The sequence below is a fragment of the Aotus nancymaae genome, unplaced genomic scaffold, assembly GCF_030222135.1.
Source record: "Aotus nancymaae isolate 86718 unplaced genomic scaffold, 86718_ANA_hifiasm-v0.15.2.pri h1tg000003l, whole genome shotgun sequence".
In the NCBI taxonomy this organism is placed as follows: domain Eukaryota; kingdom Metazoa; phylum Chordata; class Mammalia; order Primates; family Aotidae; genus Aotus; species Aotus nancymaae.
The window spans coordinates 19,347,508-19,363,974 of NW_026988414.1; the positions used below are offsets into that span (position 1 = coordinate 19,347,508).

General features: G+C 41.4%; 1 protein-coding gene across 2 annotated transcripts in view; it reads right to left on the reverse strand.

Annotated features, from left to right (window-relative positions):
- The window catches only part of HSDL2 (hydroxysteroid dehydrogenase like 2), an 83,488-nt gene that overhangs the window by 34,018 nt on the left and 33,003 nt on the right, over positions 1-16,467 (reverse strand). For both annotated transcript variants that reach the window (XM_064378918.1, XM_064378917.1), the window contains 2 exons: positions 4,959-5,153; positions 1,543-1,614 (listed from right to left, as the gene is read on the reverse strand). In XM_064378918.1, coding sequence (XP_064234988.1) covers positions 1,543-1,614; positions 4,959-5,153 — 267 coding nt within the window. The remainder of the gene's footprint in view (positions 1-1,542; positions 1,615-4,958; positions 5,154-16,467) is intronic.

A 16,467-nucleotide genomic window follows, 5' to 3' on the forward strand; every position in this document is an offset into this window, starting at 1 on the left:
TTTCTGATTTTAATACCCTGGATAGTAGGATTATGAGTAACTATTTCCTTTCTATTGTTTCAAATTGTCTATAATACAAAAAAGTCTTTTTTATTACCTAAGTATTTTTTTTAATTACCATAAAAATTTGGAAAAAGAGCCGGGAGCAGTGGCTCACGCCTGTAATCCCAGCACTTTGGAAGGCCGAGGCGGGTGGATCACGAGATCAAGACCATCCTGGTCAACATGGTTGAAACCCCGTCTCTACTAAAAATACAAAATTTAGCTGGGCATGGTGGCGCGTGCCTGTAATCCCAGCTACTCAGGAGGCTGAGGCAGGAGAATTGCCTGAACCCAGGAGGTGGAGGCTGCGGTGAGCCGAGATTGCGCCATTGCACTCCAGCCTGGGTAACGAGAGTGAAACTCCGTCTCAAAAAAAGAAAAAAATTTGGAAAAAGAAAAGATAAAGAATAAAGGAAATAAAGCTGGAAATAAGGTTTGGCACTAAAATGCATTGCAATAAGGTGCCACAGATTTGCTAATGATAGCAAGGAAATTCGTCCCTAAATTTTCTATCAGCCTTCTTAAAAAAGAAAAAATCTGTGAGAGTCACAGCATCTATAAGATCAGAATAAGGACCCAGAAAAAGCACAGCCATTCTTATGAGAAAACCATGAGAGAAATTCTTCATCCCACAGTTATTCATTAAAGTGTTTCTTCTTTCAGTAAGCCACTGGAAAAATGCCAGAACACAAAGTCTAAAATGTAAACTCTGGACCAACTCAAGGGAAGTATTGTTTCTGAACTACAGAAACAAAACAAAGTAAAACCCACACCTCCTTTGAAGTTAATTTCTTCCATAAAATAGTCGCATAACACAAACTGTGGAAATTGTGTTAGATGTATTTGATATACAACACATTTTTCCGCAAAATAACATATCAACATGAAATACCTAAAGACAGTGTGAAAGAAAATAAACCTGAAAAAAAGAGTTTTTTTAGACTTTTTTTTAACCAAATGCAAAGAATATATTAATAACTTCTTTTTTTTTTTTTTTTTTTTTGAGATAGGGTCTTGCTCTGTCACACAGGCTCGAGTGCAGTGGCATGATCATGGCTCACTGAAGCTTCAACTTCTTAGGCTCAGGTGATCCTCCCACCTCAGCCTCCTGAGTAGATGGGACTACAGTCTCATGCCACCACGCCCAGCTTATTTTTTTTGTCTTTATTTGTAGAGACAAGGTTTTGCCATGTTGCCCAAGCTGGTCGCGAACTCCTGGACTCAAGTGATCCATTTGCCTCAGCCTCTCAAAGTGCTGGGATTACAGATATGAGCCACTGTGCCCAGCCTTATTATTAACTTCTTACTGGTAGATGAACAAAACAACCTTCTTTACTAGAATTAACTGAGATCTCACATTACTTGTTTAGTTTAAATTACAAAATAGTTTAAAAACAGAAGGCAGAAATGTCACTGTTATAGGATCAATTCCATATTTTGGAAGAAATACGTTAAGTTAGTATCTACATTTTCTAACATAAAATATAGTCTAGATCTTACCAGTTGATTCCATTTTCTTGGTAATTGGTTCTGGGTATTCATCTAAGAAGAAATCTGGTAGCAAAGGATGACCTGAAAATTGACCCCGAACCATTAGGTTAATGTAACTACAATATATTAAGATTTTAACATCTGTTTAATAAACATATGTTTTATTAAAAATCATTCTGGTGTAATAGAAAAGGCCTCCGTGAGAACTATCAAATGACCTCATCATTAAATTAATTTTCTCATAATTCAGTTATCCTCCTCTCCTCTGATAAATTTTATCTTCCAGATTTAATCCTCAAAAGATCACCTGTTCTATAAAGCCTTTCCCTGCTCTCCCAGGGACCTCTGCCCTTCTCATCCTGCACTGCTCTTCTGACCCACATTCTTCCAAAGTGCTCAGGATTCATTTCTTACCTGCCCTTCTAAGAGCACAGGGTCCCTTCTTAAGAAGGACTTTCTTCTCAGCATTAGTGCGTTTGGGCCTTTTCTCTCTTCTTCCTCTCATTCCAACATCATGAAAACTAAGCTATCCTATTCCATCCTACTCCACTGGGTTGTTATTATTATTATTATTATTGAGACAGGGTCTCACTGTCACCCAGGCTGGAGTGCAGTGGCACGATCTCGGCTCACTGCAATCTCTACTTCCTGGGCACAAGTGGTCCTCCTCCCTCAGCCTCCTGAGTAACAGGGACCACAGGCACAAGCCACCATGACCAGCTAATTTTTATTTATTTTTTTGAGACGGAGTCTCGCTCTGTTGCCCAGGCTTGAGTGCAGTGGAGTGATCTTGGCTCACTGTACCCTCTACCTTCCAGGTTCAAGCAATCCTCCTGCCTCAGCCTCTTGAGTAGCTGAGATTACAGGTGCCTGCCACCACACCTGGCTAATTTTTATATTGTTTTAGCAGACAGTGTTTCACCATATTGGTCAGGCTTGTCTCGAACCCCTCACATCATGTGATCCACCTGCCTCGACCTCCCAAAGTGCTGGGATTACAAGTGTGAGCCATCACGCCTGGCCACTAATTTTAATTTTTTGCAGAGATGGGGTTTTGCCATGTTGCCCAGTATGGTCTTGAACTCCTTGGTTCAAGCGATCTGCTGGCCTCAGTCTCCCAAAGTGCTGGGATTTTAGGTGTGAGCCACTGCACACAGCCTCCACTGGGTCTTATTTTCAGCTAATGGTTGTGGTTAGCAAATAGGTTTACTGTTCTAATTACACTGATAACTCTAAGACATAATCACTAGGAGATTAAAAGGCCACAAAGCCTTCAAAACTGTAGTACAATGAGATGTTAACAATCTCAGTTGTTCTCCCTCCCTTCCTCCCTCCCTTTCTTCCTTCCTTCCTTTTTTTTTTTTTTTTTTTGAGATGGGGTCTTGCTGTTTTGCCCAGGCTGGTCTCAAACTCCTGGGCTCAAATCAGCCTCTTGCCTCAGTCTCCTGTCTTTCTCCCTCTTTTTCAGAAGTTTAAGCAAACTTCTGGAGGGCAGGAATGAATTCATCTTTGTTACAGCCTCATATCATAGTATATGGTCATATTAAGTTCTCAATACGTAATAAGATTTTTAATTTAAATAAAAATTTTAAATTTGTGCACAATTACACTGTGCCTTTAAAACTTAAAGTAATAATTACATTCCTGGGCACCAGGACCCAGAAGATCTGAATCTGGTCAGGTTCTGCCACCTACTACCCGTCTGCTCTTAGGCAAAGACTCAATCTCTCTGAGCCTGTTTTTCCACTTGTAAATATTAACTACTAAATATTTTGAGTGTACTATATGCCAGGCACTGTGACAAACACATACATTACCACATTTAGTCTTTACAAAAGTCTTTTATGAAATGTATCGTTTTCTTAAGTTTACCTATACGGAAATTGAGGCTGAGACAGACAAACTGGGTAACATGCTCAAAGCTGCATAGCAGTGAGCAGCAGAGCCGCAGTAGGAACCTGGGTTGTTCCATGTTCCTAATCACTAAACATTACATCCCTTACAGAATTGTTAGGAGGCTAAATAGATAATGCATATAAGAGTGCTTTGTAAAACTATAATCCGCTATTTAATTCAGTTTGAACTGCAGAGATGAGCAGGGATGATACAAATATAAACATGGCTTGTGTCATTTAGAAGCTCAGTTTAATGAATAATATTTAAAATATATTTTAGCACAAATAAATGTAACTCCCATGTATGGCTATATTAGAATACATCATATTCTATATGCTAAAAATCCATTATTATAATCATCATCCACAGTTTCAGAGAGGGAGAGTTATTTAATAAGATGGCTTTCTGGAAGCTTCTCCAATCACTTTACTGTCCATGAGACAGACTCTGCCCACTCATCTACGCCATCTGTCATTAAGCTACTCTAAGAGACTGCACTTAAGAGACAAATACTTGGCTGGGCATGGTGGCTCACGCCTGTAATCCCAGCACTTTGGGAGGCTGAGGCACGTGGATCACAAGGTCAGGAGTTCTAGACAAGCCTGACCAGCATGGTGAAACCCCGTCTCTTCTAAAAATACAAAAATTAGCTGGGCATGGTGGTACATGCCTGTAATCCCAGCTACTTCGGAGGCTGGGACAGGAGAATTGCTTGAACCAGGGAGGCGGAGGTTGCAGTGAGCCAAGATTGTGCCACTGCAATCCAGCCTGGGCAACAGAGCAAGACTCTGTCTCAAAAAAAAAAAAAAAAAGACAAATATTTACAGAGTTCCTCATAAATACTTTTAATCTAAAAAATTCTCTACTGGGCCAGGTGCGGTGACTCACACCTGTAATCCTAGCACTTTAGGAGGCCGAGGCAGGCAGATCACTTGAGCTCAGGAGAGTTCAAGATCAGCCTGGGCAACATGGTAAAACCCCACATCTACAAATACAAAAATTAGCCAGGTGTGGTGGCACACGCCTATAGTCCCAGCTACTTGAGAGGCTGAGGTAGGAGGATTGCTTGCACCAAGGAGGTGGAGGTTGCAGTGAGCTGAGATCACTCCACTACACTCCAACCTGGGTGACTGAGTGAGGCCCTTTCTCAAGTAAATAAATAAATAAATAAATAACCCACTACTGTATCATCTATCATCACATAATCTTAAACAAAATCTTGATTCTGTGATTTTAAGGCCAACTTTAAAAAATAATTTTCATTTCTTATTTTGAGATTTGGAAGTAGCTAGTAGCTGATCTTTCTGTGCTTATATACATCACTTCAAAAGCCCTCAACTCACCTCTATGTTTCATTCATTTCTTTTTTTAAGTTGTGTTGGTATGGGTTTTTTCCTTCATTGTAAAGACAGCTTTTAAAAGAACATATTCATTTTATAATCACACAAACACATACAAAAAACAGATGTGTTCATTCCAGAAAACATGGAAAAACGTATCACTACTTTTAAAAACCAGAATAGTATTACCTGGTTTAATTGCATAGGCATCAAAATTTTTTATTCCTTCTTCTTTTAAGATATTTTCATCAATGACAAAGTTGCCGGTAAAACTTTTCGGCTTTTTGAAGATGGCATATGCTGCATCTGCAATGATATCAACTTTTCTACACTGGCTTTCGATACCAGATCCTCCCAGCATATCCATAGCAGCAGTGTGTATGGCTGGAGAGAAAACACACACACACAGAGACAGACACTCGTAACTCCAAATCAAATAATAAAACAAGCACCATCCTTCACAATTATCAAGGCGAATCCCTTCATTTCTCAGTTGATGAAAACAAGGTCCACAGTGCTTAAGAGATTTGCCAAATGTTCTACAGAGAGAACTGGGTAGAGAACACATGTTCCTGTGCAACACTGCCTTATACTACAGACTCAACCTTAAGACGCAAAGTAAAATTCAATGAACTTTCTGATTTAGAATGCTCAAGAATTTGCATGCCTTTTAAAGGAATAACTGAAGAGACCTCTAATAGCTTCCAATTGATTCTCCTGATAACAGCTGAGTACTGCCTGAAAACAGTCAATACCAACAGTCTTAAGGTGAAAGATTTCCTTTCACATAAACATATGGAGTGCATATGAGGCTGAAAACATCAGCACTGCCTGTGATGACTCCTCCTCTGGGAAGAGAGCCTGTTTTGCTTCTTTGACACCTGTCAACCACCACCAAACACATGCACACACTTGTGTGGGTATCCACTGAACCAACGATCCCACTGATTATAAAGTGCACCATTACTTTAGGGACCACTAAGGAAACTAAAAAGCTGCCAATTAAACTATGACATATCATTCATTGTATGATACAGACAGGTATCAGAGATGTACAAATATGAAACATGGGCATCTCAGAATAAACGAAAATGGTATAAATTGTTTAACCTAGTCAGTAAAAATAGGTTCCTTGAAAAACACTCAATAAATATTGGCTGGATTTCTGGTTTTTTTTTTCAGATTCAGACAATACTGCTTTGTAGAAAATATTAGAAAACAGCCGGAAAAAAAAATAAAACAAATAAACAAAAAAAAACAAACAAACAAAAAAGAAAAGAAACAAACAAACAAACAAAAACAACAACAAGAAAACAGCCGAGTGCAGTGGCTCATGCCTGTAATCCCAGCACTGTGGGAGGCCAAGGTGGGTGGATCACATGAGGTCAGGAGTTTGGGACTGGCCTGGTCAACATGGTGAAACCCCATCTCTACTAAAAATACAGAAATTAGCCAGGCATGGTGGCAAGCACCTGTAGTCCCAGTTACCTGGGAGGCAGAGGCAGGAGAATCATTTGAACCTGGTAGGCGGAGTTTGCAATGAGCTGAAATCACTCCACTGTACTCTAGCCTGGGTTACAGAGCAAGACTCTGTCTCAGGAAAAAAAAAAAAAAAAGGAAATAAAGAGAAGTAAAAGGAAAAATTGCTTAATTAATTATAATTTCCCTATCCAGGGATAACTGCTGTTAATGTTTGCATATAATTTTTTCTGCATTAGGTATACTTTTAAAATTATGTCTCTTATATAAAGTAACTTGAAACTCTACAATTAACAGTACATTATTAATTACACATTCTCAACAGTAACATCTCAATTTGCTTATATATATCCTAGTTTACATCAAACAGGAAAAGTCTATTTATTTATTTTCCAACATAATTCATAGTTCACAGAAAGTCACTTTATGTAAACATACTTTAGGTTTGAGAGTTTCTAGTTCTTTAGATAAAACTTCTTTCCATACATTGTTAAAATATAATTTTAAATTATTACATACTAGAATAACTTACATACTTTTGACTATAAGATGAAATGTCTATAGCTTTTAAGAGCCATTGGCCCTTTTTCATTCATTCAACATAGTTATTGAGCACTTACTATAAGGCAGGTGCTATTCTAGATATTAACGACACAGGAGTTGACAAAATAGACATAAAGCATTACCTTCATGGAACCTACATCCTTATTTTTTTTAATGTTCAATTAATTTAGGGAATTTCTTGAAAGCATTGAGTTAGAAGACACTTTTCTATTTCATAACTAAAAAATCATTTACGAGGAATAATTTTTTTTTTTTTTTTGAGATAAAGTCTCACGCTGTCACCCAGGCTGAAGGCAGTGGTGAGATCATGGCTCTCTGCAGCCTTGATTTCCTGGGCTCTCAAATGATCCTCCTACCTCAGCCTCCCACCACATCCAGCTTATTATTATTATGATTATTTGCAGAAATGAGGTCTTGCTATGTTTCCCAGGCTGGTCTTTAACTCGTGGGCTCAAGCCATCCTCCTGCCTTGGCCTTCCAAAGTGCTAGGATTACAGGTGTGAGCCACTATACCCAGCCCAAGAAATAATTTTTTTCCTTAACCAACAGCTCAAGAGCAAGAGCTCTGGTCTCACTCTTGAGCTGATCCTTTATAAATAAAAAAAATATATAGCAGCTGGGTGTGGTGGCTAGAGCCTATAATCCCAGATATTCTGGAGGCTGATGCAGGAAGATGGCTTGAGCCTAGGTATTTGAGGCTGCAGTTAGCCATCTGCAGTGAGCCACTGCATTCACTTTCTGGGTGACAGAGTGAAACTCCATTTGTTTATCTAAAAAAACAAAAATTAAAAATAATTAAAATAAAATAAAGAATAGCACCTGCCATTCATTAAGTATACCCTGTGCTAGGCATGCTGTTATATATTTTACATACATCATCTTAATTAATTCTTAGAACACTGAGGTAGGTCCTGTTGTTATTCCCATTTTACAGATAGAAGCACTCAAGCACAGAGAAGTTAAGTAACTTGGCCAAGGTCACAGAAGTTAAAATTCAAGCACCCAGCAGCCTGACTTCAGAGCCAGGCTCTTATCCATGATGCAACTAAATGGGTCATACCTTGTTAACCAAAGTTCTTGGAGTTCAGTTATCATCTCACTCCTGAAAACTGCAGAACTTTTCTGTACATAATTGAGCATAATCTATTTTGAGACTATATGCATACATGCACACCCCTAATCTCCATGTAAACTACATGAATTGTACAAGAATCCTTAAAAACTCTAAATTAGAAGTCTAATAAATATATGTATAAGTATACACATGCTGTGTGTATGTGTGAGTGTCTATAGAATAAGAAACGTTCCTCCAACCTATCATTACTTTAACAATCTTTCTAGGAAAGATACAAAGAAGGTACAACTAGACACTCAAAATCAAGAAGTGGGCCATTGAGTATTTCTCAACAAAGATTTTGCAATGCCAACAAGCTAACCCAACAGGTTAGAAAAACTGATAACCATAAAAGCAGGTTAACAGTAGGATCAATCAAATGAAATTCACCGATGATTTCTGCAAAAGAAAATAAGCAAGATTTATAATGAAGGCAGATAAGCCATGGATCACAAGAGTCACAAAATCAACCCTAAAACTTAAGTCTTATTAAGATATAACTGGCCAGGCATGGTGGCTCATGCCTGTAATCCCAGCACTTTGGGAGGCTGAGGCGGGTGGATCACAAGGTCAAGAGTTTGAGACCAGCCCAGCCAAGATGATGAAACCCCATCTCTACTAAAAATACAAAAATTAGCTGGGCATGGTGGCATGTGCCTGTAATCCCAGCTACTTGGGAGGCCGAGGCAGGACAATTGCTTGAACCTGGAAGGCAGAGGTTGCAGTGAGCCAAGATTGTGCCACTGCACTCCGGCCTGACGACAGAGTGAGACTCTGTCTCAAAAAAAAAAAAAGAAAGAGAAATAACTGAGGCTGGGCACAGTGGCTCACGCCTGTAATCCTAGCACTTTGGGAGGCTGAGGTGGGTGGATCACAAGGTTAGGAGTTCAAGACCAGCCTCACCAACATGGTGAAACCCTGTCTCAAAAAAAAAACAAAAACAAAACAAAAGATGAGAAATAACTGAAGAGACATCTAATAGCTTCCAATTGATTCTCCTGATAACAGCTTACAGGTTACTGCCTGAAAACAGACAGTACAACAGTCTTAAGACCAATCAAAGATTTCCTTTCACATAAACATATGGAGTACATATGAGGCTTAAAATATCAGCATTGCCTGTGATGACTCCTCTGGGAAGAGAGCTTGTTTCACCTCTTTGACACCTGTCAGTCATCACCAAACACATGCACACGCTCATGTGTCTATCCACTGAACCAACGATACCACTGATTGTACAGCTCACCATTACCTTAGAAACCATTAAGGAAAGAAAAAAGCTGCCAATTAAACTATGATATATCACCCATCATAAGATACAGACTGATAGCAGAGATGTACAAATATAAAACACAAGCATCTTAGAAACAATGAAAATGGTATAAACTGTTTAACCTAGTCAGTGAATAGGTCCCTTGAAAAATAGGGAAACTAGTTTTGATTTCTAGCACTGGACAGGAAGGAGGTGAGCTGCCACCTTGTTGCCTCACCCTCCCTGGCTTATTTGTAATAAAGTCCAGGTGACAGACATCTGCAGCTGCTCTGTGAAGCTTCTGCTACCTTCCTCTCTGCAGTCATTACCAAATCAGTAGCTGCCATTCCCAGACTCCACACCCCAAGCCCAAATAAAATCCACCCAAAAGTGGACTTTCCTGCTTCTACCACACTTGTCCAGACCAGTCACGAGGTAAGAGGAGTAGGCATTGTGAATAGTAGCCATCATCTCTCTCTCCTTTCCCACCCTCCATTTCAGCAGGAACCATGAAACAGATCTTGTAATAGAAAAACACTGCAATTCTGGAGGTGACCTAGAGGAGACCTGAGATTCCATGTTGTGAAACAACTGGAGGCCGGCCCTCTGATCCCTTCTCTGGATGTGCTGAGTTCAGCAGGGTGAAAGTGCTAAACCCAGGAGGAGCAATGAAGCCGGTGTTGAGAAGGAACACGCAGCTGAGTGAAGCCAAGCAGCAGACCAGGACGCTGCTCTGATTGTGGATAATATATGCTACACTGCATCCCCTCTGTTAACTACCATAAATCTCCTTTTCCTTGAAAGGCAATAATGCTGGGAGATTACTTCTGGTTCCAGCTGACATAAAGAGCATCATCTAAGACGAGGAGATGAGTGTTTTCTTTTAAATAGAGGCCTCTCTAACAGCCAAGAGCCTGGACACCCTCTCAAACCCAGTTTCACTTCTCCATTTGCATCGCCTCACTCATGAATCATGTAATATTCTAGCTAGCTTTCCTGCCTCTTCTCTCAGCAATCTCATAAGCCATCCCATATTCAGATGCCAGATTAAACTCCCTAAACCTCATCAACAACCATATTACTTCACTGCTCCTATTTTTCCCAGTTTATTATTAATCATCTGCTTCCTTTTTGCATTTATGAAATTTATTGTCTAGTGAAGGGAGACAGAAATAAAACAATCACAGAAATAAATATTTGATTCCTTTTCTTTTCTTTTCTTTTTTTTAAAGACGGGGTTTCACCATGTTGGTCAGGCTGGTCTTGAACTCCCGACCTCAGGTGATCCACCCGCCTTGGCCTCCAAAGTGCTTGGATTACAGGTGTGAGCTACTATGCCTGGCAAATTCCGTTTTTTGTTTTTTTTTTCTTTTGAGACAGAGTCTCACTCTGTCACCCAGTTGGGGTACAGTGGCAATATCTCTGCTCACTGCAACCTCCGCCTCCCGGGTTCAAGCGATTCTCCTGCCTCAGCCTCCTGAGTAGCAGGCATGCACCACCATGCCTGGCTAATTTTTGTATTTTTAGTAGAGACAGGGTTTCACCATGTTGGTCAGGCTGGTCTTGAACTCCTGACCTTGTGATCCGCCCGCCTCAGCCTCCCAAAGTGCTGGGACTACAGGCGTGAGCCACTGCACTCAGCCTCGATCCTCTGCTTTTAAGATTCTTCAGTGGCTCTCCACTGAATATAGGTTAAAATTCAAGCTCCTAAACTTGGCAGACAGATCATCCATCTCATCCATCTTCCTCACACCCTCACATCCACCCAACATTCCAGTCAACCTGTATAACTTGAGTTGCTCAAGTTCAGTGGGAAATAAGCCCACACCCTATCATACATACACCACCAACTCCTGTGGTTCCCCAACACAGACAGTATTTTCCCATACTGCAACCTTTGCATGTGTCGCTCCCTCTGCTGAGAAATGTCCTTCCCAGTTCTCTTTTGAAAAATTCCAACATCCCCTTGAGATCTCACTTCAATTGTTTACCTGCTTTTGAAAATCTACTTCTCTGACCCTTTATCCTGAGTTACTTTGTCTCAAAAACACCCTATAGGTCAGCCATGGTGGCTCACACCTGTAATCCCAGCATTTTGGGAGGCTGAGGCGGGTGGATCACTTGAGGTCAGGAATTCCAGACCACCCTGGCCAATGTCATGAAACCCCCATCTGTACTAAAAAAATACAAAAATTAGCCGGGCATGGTGGTGTGTGCCTGTAGTCCCAGCTACTTGGGAAGCTGAGGCAGGATAATCGCTTGAACCAAGGAGGCAGAGGTTGCAGCCAGCAGAGATGGTGCCACTGCATTCCAGCCTGGGTGACAGAGTGAGATTCTGTCTCAAAACAAAACAAAACAAAAACCCAGTACATAGTTCATCATACAATGCACCACAAGGAACGTGACTGTAAATTGGATTTAGTGTGTCATCAAGTCTAGGACCAAATAACTGACCAAATGACTGGCTCCAAGATGTCTAGTAAACCTTCTAAAATGAGTGTCTCCAGGCTAAAGCAAAGATCTCGCAATAAGCTGATTTTTCCTGCTGCTCCTGATAATACCCTCTATATTCCCTGATATATAACATTCTCCATATTATATAAGCTTTGTCCAGAACATATTTTGGAGCTAGGCAGAAGGTAAACATATTGCACATTCATTCACTCATTTACTCATTCATCAAACAGTTACTGAATATCTACAATGAGTATAATAAAACGAACAAAGCAGGCACTGACCCTATCCTCAACAAGTTTTCATTTTAACAAAAAAGACAGGAAACGACCATAATTATAAATTAATAATTACAAACACTGTAAGTGATGTGAAGAGGATGTACAGACTACCAAATTCAATGGTCAGTCCCATTTTGTAAGAACTATCAGTATAATCTGACACAACTGATCACTCCCTGTATTAGTCTGTTCTCGCACTACTATAGAGAAATACCTAGACCGGGCGCAGTGGCTCACACTTGTAATCCCAGCACTTTGGAAGACTGAGGCAGGCAGATCACATGAGGTCAGGGGTTCAAGACCAACCTGGTCAACATGATGAAACCACATCTCTACTAATAATACAAAAAAATTAGCTGGGTGTGGTGGCAGGTGCCTGTAATCCCAGCTACTTGGGAGGTTGAGGCAGGAGAATTGCTTGAACCCGGGAGGCAGAGGTTGTAGTGAGCTGAGATCGCGCCACTGCACTCCAGTCCAGCCTGGGCAACAGAGTGAGACTCCATCTCAAAAAAAAAAACATGAGACTGGGTAATTTATAAAAGAGGTTTAACTGGCTCACGGTTCTGCATGCTGTACAAGCATGGCTCCAATGTCACTTGGCTTCTGGGGAGGCCTTGGGGAGCTTTTACTCACGGTGGAAGGTGAAGCAGGAGCAGGCACGCCACAAGGCAAAATCAGGAACAAGAGAGTTGGGGGAGGGGAGTTGTGCTACACATTTTTAAAAACCAGATCTCTGCAAGGTTTCAGCTTCTTCCTGGTTTAGGCATGGGAGGGTGCAAGTGTCCAGGAATCTATCCATTTCTTCCAGGTTTACTGGTTTATGTGCATAGAGTTGTTTGTATTAATCTCTGATTGTAATTTGTATTTCTGTGGAGTCGGTGGTGATATCCCCTTTATTGTTTTTTATTGCATCTATTTGATTCTTCTCCCTTTTCTTTTTTATTAATCTGACTAGCGGTCTATTTTGCTGATCTTTTCAAAAAACCAGTTCCTGGATTTATTGATTTTTTGAAGGGTTTTTTGTGTCCCTATCTCCTTCAGTTCTGCTCTGATCTTAGTTACTTCTTGTCTTCTGCTAGCTTTTGAGTTTTTCTGATCTTGCTCCTCTAAGCTCTTTCAATTTTGACGATAGGGTGCCGATTTTAAATCTTTCCTCGCTTCTCTGGTGGGCATTTATTGCTATAAATTTCCCTCTAGATACTGCTTTAAATGTGTCCCAGAGATTCTGGGACAGCGCGGGGGTGGGGAGGTCGGGGAGGGATAACATGGAGAGAAATGCCAGATGTAGGTGACGGGGGGATGGAGGCAGCAAACCACATTGCCATGTGTGTACCTATGCAACAATCCTGCATGATCTGCACGTGAACCCCAGAACCTAAAGTACAATACAAATAAATAAATAAATAAATAACAGATCTCACAGGAAGATCACACCTGTAATCACTATGGTGAGGGGAGTACCAAGGAGGATGGTGCTAAACCATTGATGAGAAATCTGCCCCCATGATCCAATCGCCTCCCACCAACATCGGGGATGACATTTTAACATGAGATTTGGGTGGAGAAAACATCCAAACCATATCACTCCCCATGCTCCTTAGAACATGTTCCTCAGTTGGCTTTTATCTCCTCTTTGGATTTCCTCTTAACTTATTCTCCTCTGCGGGTCTTCCTCTTCTTCCCAACCTTTCAATGTTGAAATGGCCAATGGTCCTTTCTCTTCTACTCACTCCCTAGATGGTATCATGTAGTTTTGTGGCGTTTTGTACCCTCTATATGCTGATAACCCAAAGATTTTTATCTCCAGCCCGGACTGCTCTCCTGACCCCCCCATTCACAAGCCCAGCTGCCTGACTGTCCCCACTCAGATGTTCAAATACAATGCCCCACACTGAATTCCTAAGCTTGCCCTCCATCTGCTCAATCTGCAGCTTTACCCATCTCAGTTCCTGGCAACTCCACTGTTCTAGTAACTCAAGCCAGAAATCTGTTTTTTTTGAGCTGGAATTTTACTCTGTCACCCAGGATGGAGTGCAATGGTGCGATCTCGGCTCAATGGAACTTCCACTTCCCGAGTTCAAGTTATTCTCCTGCCTCAGCCTCCCGAATGGATGGGACTACAGGTGTGTGTCACCATGCCAAGCTAATTTTTTGTATTTTTAGTAGACATGGAGCTTCACCATGTTGGCCAGGTTGGTCTCGAACTCTTGACCTCAGGTGATCCACCCGTCTCGGCCTCTCAAAGTGCTGGGATGAGCCACCGAGCCCGGCCCAAGCCAGAAATCTTGGAGCCACCCTTGACTCTTTCTCTCACATCCCAAAGGCAATCCATCAGCAGACACTGTTGGTTCTACCTTGAAAAGACCTCAGAATCTAGCCACTCTCCACCACCTTCACTGCTGTCATCCTGGCCACAGCCACCAAATTCCATGCCTCAGTTACTGCAGTAGCCTCCCAACTGTTTTCCCCCTTTGCCCCTCAAGAATCTAAGTACAGAACAGAACAGCCAGAGAGATATTTTAAATATTTAGGTTTGATCAGGTCCCTTCTCTCCTTGAAAACCTGAAACAGCTCCTCATTTCACCCAGAGTAATCTAAGACCAAGTCTTGGCAAGGGCCTATAACATCTGACCCCCATTTCCTTATGGACATCACCTCATTTCCTACTCCTCTCCCCTCACTCTGGTGACACTGGTCTTCTCCCTGCTCTTGCATCATGCCAGCCATACTAGTCCACAGGACCTATGCACTGGCTACCTCCTCTGCCTTGCATGTTTTCCCTTAGATAACCCATGGCCAACGGATCCCCAAGACTAACCGTATTACCGCCCCCAAGTCTATGCTCAAATATCACCTTCTCAGAAAGGCTGAACCTACCTTCCCTGGTGGTCTGATGGTTAGGACTTGGCACTCTCAGAAAGGCTAAATATTTCTTTTTTTTCTTTCTTTCTTTTTTTTTTTTTTGAGATAGGGTTTTACTCTGTTGCCCAGACTGGAGTGCAGTGGTACGATTATGGCTCACTGCAGCCTTGAACTCCTAAGGCTCGAGTGATCCTCCTGCCTCAGCCCCCTGAGTAGCTGGGACTACAGGCGCACACCACCACACCTGGCTACTTTTTGTATTTTTCGTAGAGATGGAGTTTTGCCATGTTGCTCAGGCTGGTCTCAAACTCCTGGGCTCCAGTGATTGGCCTGCCTCAGCCTCCCAAAGTGTTGGGATTACAGGCATAAGCCACCCCTCCTGGTCTAAGGCCAAACCTTTCTACCCTATTTTAAATTGCCACCTTCCTTCCTCAATGCCTGAGACTACAATCCCCCCTCCTTTGTTCTATTTTTCATAGCATATTACCTCGTAGCATACTATACACTTTGCTATTCATCATGTTGTCTATTGCCTCTCTCCCAATTAGACTACAAGTTCCATAAGGACAGAGATTGTTATCTCTTCTGTTCTCTGATGTTATCTTCAGCAAGCAGAACACAACTTGGCACAAAATAAGTATCCAATGAATATTTATTGTATGAATAAAATTTTAAATTCTTAAGAGTCAAAGCAAGCTTTTTCTGACTCTGTTATCCTGGGATCCCAAAGACCTACAGGCTAGGGAAGTAGAGGAAAGGGACAGGGGAGGACAGAGTACAAACGATGCTAACAAACTCTGAAGTCTGCCACACTAAATAGTTAACTCTGACTGTGTCACATTCATCTTAGTACCCATGTTGCCTTGCACCTAGTAGATAATTAATAAATTATCTGTCAAATGCGTAACAAGCGAATGGTATGGAGAACTGTGGCCTGGCATGTAAGAATGAATGTTTGGAAAATGAATGAATGGAAAATGAGAAGTCAGCTGGGTGCAGTGGCTGGTGCCTGTAATCCCAGCACTTTTGGAGGCCGAGGTGGGCAGATCACCTAAGGTTAGGAGTTCAAGGCCAGCCTGGCCAACGTGGTGAAACCCCATCTCTACTAAAGATACAAAAATCATCCGGGCGTGGTGGTATGCAGCTCTAATCCCAGCTACTTGGGAGGCTGTGGCCTGAGAATCGCTTGAACCCAGGAGGCAGAGGTTGCAGTGAGCCGAGATTGCACCACTGTACTTCAGCCTGGGCAACAGAGTGAGACTCCATTTCAAAAAAAAAAAAAAAGAGAAAGTGACAAGTAACACAAAGGAGGTACAAAGAGGGGAAATAATGTGTTAGAACTTTGTTACCTCAGAGACCTCCCTTTCTAACCAACTTCCTCTCTATATCAACTTTAATGACAATAATGATATGAGGGACGGTGATTGAGAAAGGGTCAGAAAAGGCAAAGAAGTTGAAAAAGAGAGGCACAATAAAGTGTGAGCTTTTAAGTTTTCTGGCTGAGACCCATAATAGGTAACATTTTCATATATAATACTTACATATGAAACAAAAGCTATGAAACAATACTGACACTTCCTCCATGCAATGCACTCTAATATTTTCTATTCAATTCCATCAGAAATAAAACAACAACAAAACAACTCTGGCTGCTGCTCACTAAATCAATTTCACGATCCACTATATTGATTT